The sequence below is a fragment of the Grammomys surdaster genome, unplaced genomic scaffold, assembly GCF_004785775.1.
Source record: "Grammomys surdaster isolate TR1022 unplaced genomic scaffold, NIH_TR_1.0 184, whole genome shotgun sequence".
NCBI classification, from domain to species: domain Eukaryota; kingdom Metazoa; phylum Chordata; class Mammalia; order Rodentia; family Muridae; genus Grammomys; species Grammomys surdaster.
In genome coordinates, this window is record NW_021604629.1 from 7,265,150 (window position 1) to 7,271,093 (window position 5,944).

The 5,944-nt window shown below is 37.9% G+C and overlaps 1 protein-coding gene across 1 annotated transcript in view; it reads right to left on the minus strand.

Moving 5' to 3' along the window:
• Positions 1–3,902: 3,902 nt before the first annotated feature.
• Positions 3,903–5,944, minus strand: part of Psma1 (proteasome subunit alpha 1) — an 11,598-nt gene continuing 9,556 nt past the window's right edge. Inside the window, exons 9-10 of the mRNA XM_028768037.1 lie at positions 5,771–5,881; positions 3,903–4,254 (exon numbers count right to left, since the gene is read on the minus strand). Of these exons, the coding sequence (XP_028623870.1) occupies positions 4,198–4,254; positions 5,771–5,881 (168 nt within the window). The 3' untranslated portion in view covers positions 3,903–4,197. The remainder of the gene's footprint in view (positions 4,255–5,770; positions 5,882–5,944) is intronic.

Consider the following 5,944-nt stretch of genomic DNA (forward strand, 5'->3'; position numbering starts at 1 on the left):
CTGTCTTCTTCCTCTCTCAGGGTTGGTTTCTGCAGCAGTGTGAGCAAGTATTTTAATTTCTCCTGTGAGTTAGGAGCTGACTTAAGCGCTTTGGTCAGTTAGCAGTTCCTTAGAAATTGTCTTCCCAGGAACTAAAAACTTGTACAAAAGAGAAACAGGAAGTCCAGCAGACCTTCCTCTCACTTACAAATTGGAAACTCAACCAATTCTTAGGCAGATGATTTTAGATATTTTAATAAGACGGCTAGGTTATATCAAAATACATTTGAAGGCTTAACACCTCTGGTGATCTGAATCTGACTTTATTCAGTTGACCTGGAGTTACTGGAGTATATCCAAAGTTGTCTGACAACTATCATTTCAACTCTTTATTCAAGAATGGCCTCTTGCTATCTTTCAGAGCATACAACACATTAAAATTTTTTATGCATAAAGGGAGAGTCAGCATCAAAGGATTTTTCTTGTCTTTGAAGACTGACTAGTTACAGCTATACTTGACCATAGCACATTAGATTTTGTTCATTTGTAGTTCTATATCTTATCCCAATGTCCTGGTCAATTATTAATAACAAAATATTTGAAACCCTCAAGTGTCTTCTCAAATTGCCAGACTGATCTTGAAAGGTAGTCTTCAGTTCCTGAGAAGTTGGAGTTACAGGTGTGTACCACATGGATACATACTCTGTATACAAAACCTGCTAACCTCACTTGAGGGACATAGGATACAAATTGTTTTCTCATCTACCTGGAATGCAGTTATTCTGACAACTGATTTTTCTGGAAACATTGAGTTAAAAAACCAAATCCCTCAGATCTCAAAATATAGCAAAGAGGCTAAATATTTCCAGCATTTAGAAGAGCTGCCTTTCTGAATTTTTGATTTTAGACAGTCTTACTGTCCAGGCTGGCCTTCAACTCTCAATCTACTTCTCTTGTACCTAGCCTCCCAAGTGCTGGGATTACAAGCAAATGCTTTCACATCTGGCTTGTGCATTTTAAAACATGTTTTTAATCTAGGTACTTGTCAGACAACATGACTCTGTCAAGTTCTCTAGTCTTTGCCTAGTTCTTCTGTCTTGGGAAGTCCTGCAGGAATCTGACATGTCCCCTTACTGAGACTTCTCCAGTTCATAGAATCTCACTTATGTACTTGCTCCTAAACACATTCAGTTTTGTCTGATGACCAACAGTCAGATATAGAAGAGTTCCACCAGAGATCCTTCCTGCTGCACACCAGCTGTCAAAGCCAGGTGCCCACTTTAACACCTATCTATCCAGTCTAACATATAAATGGAATCATACAATGGAATCATTGAGATGAGCCTTCTTTACTCAGCACTAGTCTCTCAGAATGAGATTCGTTTAAGATTTTTTTTTCATGTTTCAGGTTTTTTTTTTCACATGGACTCATTACAAATGCAGTTATTAGTTCTCCAAGCTCACATGACTTACCAAGAGGTGACAGAAAGAAATGACACCAACCAAGGTGTAGAGATTAGGTTTAGCAACGAGAAAGCTCAGCAGTTTAGGGCCACAGTGGTGTAGACTAATCATATCTATTCCTTATGTTAAACTTCCGGGTTTTTCATGACTTAGTGAATCACTACAGACTTAAAAGATAGCATTTTAGGCCTGCACCTGAACATGCCACTGCCAAAGGGCATGGTTTTGCATTTTAAACCAGAGCTTCTTGACTGGTATCAAGATCTTATATAGCTTCACCAATTCTTATGAAGTGTATTTTGAAGACTTTTTTACACTAGCATGTAACTAATTATTTTGAATGCTTTCCAAATCACAAATTACTTCAATGTAAAAACTTTGTATATCAAGAATTATAAAAGTGTACAAAATGAGGACTAAAGATACTTGCTCCAAATGGTTTAATGGGCAAACACTAAGAGCTTAGAACATGAATTCTGACGTCTGGTTTTCTTTTTCTTTTTGGCTGTGCCAGCTCTTTTAGAGCTGCATGTGAAGATGCTTAGATTCCAGATGACACCTTTGTTACAGGACAAGAGGAATCTCACTGTTAAGTTGCCCTGCAGACTAAATCGAGAAACTGAGTACAACAGAAAGGGGATCACATCCAACTCTGTAAGGTCCTTTAAGTGGACAACTTTTGTATGAGGTACACATACTTGCACTTATTAGTAGGTGGCCAGACCTTGGGCATTCTGCTCCATCATCCTGTCGTGACTTATTCCCTTGAGATGGGGTCTCTCACTGAAACTGGATATAGACCAGCAGCCAGTCAGCAGCAGCAAGCCCTTTATCCTGTAGTGCTAGAGTTACCAGTTTGTTTGCACAGCAACTGGCTTTTTTCTCCTGCCTTTCCAGACAAGGTTTCTTTGTGTAGCCCTAGCTGGCCTCAAACTCAGAGATCCACTTGCCTCTGCCTCCCAAGTGCTGGGATTGAAGACATGCACTCCCACAACCAAGGTTAGCAAGTAGCTCTTAATGAAATCATTTTTTCCCTAGATCTAAAGTGGGGAAAAAATTTAAAATCAGTGTCTTAAGACTAAAACCACAAACATATTGGGGGGGAAAAACCTACTAAAACTGTCCTTAGAATTAAGTTCAGTCATTTTTTAATCTTTGAGTTCTAGCTTGTACTTAGGAAACAGCTAAAAAGCACACAATCTTTTAACAATGAAGTGAGAAAGGCTCAGAGGAAGAGGTACAAGATACAAGTTATTAAGTTTAGCATCCCTCCCTAAGTTTTAGTGTTTTGCATGTATTTAATGCAACTCCATACACAGCCATTGGTATTATAGCCTGTTCTCAAGCTTAGTAGACAGTGCTCTGAGCTTATTCCCAGTACATACTGACATCACACAAACAAATGATCAGAGATTGATAATAAAGCCAGCAGGGTTTTGTGTTTCTTTCATTTTCCCTTCAAGAAGTCATAAAAGGATTTAAGCAATTGAGACTTTTTAAGTTTTGAAAAAAAATTTTAAAGATCATGAATTTTGAACTTGTCACAGATTTTCTTGTAACTATAATTTCTCAAAAGGACTTCTCTAATATAGGGCTAAGTGAATTACCTAAAGCCAAAAGCAGCTGATTAGGAGAATTAGGTCTAAAATCTGGGTTACTAGCCATAAAGATCTCTTCTCTAGAAATGGGTGTTACACTGGGAAAAATTCCTACAGGCTTTAGCACAGTAAAAATTTGACTCTAAAACAAACTTTCTTTAATTTCATTTTTCGTAGCTTAAGAACTGTTTTGTTGTAACCAAGTACACGTGGCTCAAGAGAACAGAAGGCAACCTCCAGACTTGGGGGAGGGTAAAAAGGCTTGAGATTAAAATGTCTCTTCTGTTTATTTTGCCAAGATGTTCATAGGCCAGGGTCATAATTGTTGCTATCAGTTGGATGCAAACATTGCTCATTTTAGTAACATGCTTTGGTAGGGGGAGGGGGAGTGGTAGTAGGCTAACTGAACTCAAGGGTGAGCACTGACTAAGCACAGACTACAACTTCAGATATAGCTCCAGCCCAGTATCACTTCTGTTTGGAAGTGGTGACTTTTTACTACTTACACAGTCTTATGTTCCCAGACTGGTTTCAAACATCATCTGAAGCAGAGCATGGCCCATAACTCCTAATACTCCTGCCTCAACACAGGCCTGCACCCCCAATCCTGGCTTGTAGTCTTCAGAATCAATCCCAGGTATGCATCGTGAAATTTGTATTCTAAGACCATCTGCATGAATTTGCAATATAGCCAGTCCACATAAGCAAATTAAACTGCTTAAAGTTGTGTTTTTTAAGAGGCATTTTTCTGTATCACTAAAAAACCCAAAAACAATATAATCTGACAGATATGACAAGTGACCATTTTAATATTAGCTTCCATCTACAGTTGAAACTACTTAAAAACAAATACTCGACACAACAGGTGGTGAAACAATTTTATTTCACAGTTGTCTTTAAAACTGCAAAGACACTTATTTTCTTCATATAAAAACATTGGTATAGATACCTATACTTCCTAGAAAATGATTATGTAGATCCTTTCAAAGAAAATGCACCCCATTATATGGTTTCTGTGAAGTTACTTAGAGAAAACTCACATCTGGACTGATTTCTAAAACATACCACCCAATACGCTGCAGCTGTTGCTTTAAAATACAGATTATTGTCACCAGTGTATGTCCCTTCATCCTCATGTCGTCATAACCCTTATCACTTAATGTTCCATTGGTTCATCAGCTTTTTCTGCAGGTTCATCAGCAGCCTGTGAAGGCTTTTAAAAAGAAGAAATGAAAAGATATAAAGTGAGCATTTACTATATACCACTAAATCATAAGTATTACAATATAAAAATCAGTAAGAGGGTTAGAAGATTTTGCAGATACTTGATTTTAGTACAATAGTCTGTTACATTTTTTTTGAGTAAGACTTTTAAAAATATGTATTTTTTAAATATATGAAAAATATGTAACTTCAGTTCTGCTAACTTAAAGATAATTCCACTGTTTATCATTTGTCTTCTTTAAGAGTTAAGCCTTTCTTATGTTTCACTGCTGTGCTTAAAACACAGCCAGTAACTTTTAGACTTCCTTCTGTTCAACCAACAAACAGAAAAAACAACAGCAGCTATGTGGAACTCCAGAACATCCTTTCTAAATGCTAGTTCTTGTTAACTCTAAAATGCAAATCTCATTTCCCCAAACAGCACCAATAGCATATTCACCAATTTGAGAAAAACTCAAAAACTCAAGCTGGAAAAAACTCTACCACCACCCCCTTTTTGGAGAAAGCATGTCACTGTGCTAGAATTATAGGCATGATCCTATAATCTGTAGAAAAAAATTTCCTGTACCACTTTCTATGTTCCACAACCATAAATCCACATCCATCAGCAGCAAATGTGAGCCATGTGTAGAGTGCATGTCTGTAATTCTACCTGCCTAGAGTTAAGATGGAATGAGGGGGATCCATTGTAACACAGGTAAAGGAAGGGAGGGATTGAATGAAACACATACTGTCGGGAAAGATTCATATATCTAGACTTTTATTTTCAGGTTGTGTTTTGTTTGAAATCAGTATTTCTTAATGCTTTTTGTCACCATTTATGGAGAGCTAACTTAAGTGTCCAAAGCTAGCTCAACATGTAGTCTCTTCTGGACCCTTCTCAGAAGATTCTAGGCTGGCCCTGTAACTCACTTTAACCTAAAAATGTGCTAACGTGTGGTTGTATCAATCCTGAGTTCTAGCCTTAAGAATGGCTGGCAACCTTCACTTTTGAGGTTCTGGAAGCTCTGACCTGCCACTCTGTAGAAGGAGCCCTGAGAGTACACAGACAGAAGCCTAGTCATTCCAGTAGCCCACAGCCTTCTAGCTGGTTCTCTGAGACACCTAGAGAGTTGGCAGGTAAGGAAAAAAGCCATCTTGGTTGCTCTGCTCCTGCTTTAGTCAGACAGCAGAATTTGTGAGGTCCCAGGTAAGATCAGCAGTAGAGCCATCCATGCCTCAGTCCACAACGGAACTCTTAAGAAATGTGATCTAAACCGGTACATTCTGGGGTGATCTTAAGTTATGCAGTGAATAGAGAACCAAACCCTTTTCCCCATTTTGTGTTTCTGGAGATCATGACTCTTCAATATTTTCTTGAGTCAGAGTTTTCTTAATTGTTATTTCAATTATGGACCTACCTCAATAATTACAGACAAAAGCAATGAATTTACATGGTTGTGACAGGAACAGCAATTTACAGTAAAGCTAAAGCCTCATGTTATGATTAGTAACATGTAACATACCTGTGCTTTTCTCTGTGGTCTTTCTTCAAGACCATCCAGGAATGGAGACACATCATCATCATCATAAATTGTAAATTCTAAGTCTTTACCAACAATTCCAATGGAAACATTCTGATGAGGGGTGGGGGGAAGGAAATTAATATATAATAAAATGCTAGGCATAAAGTAGAAAAA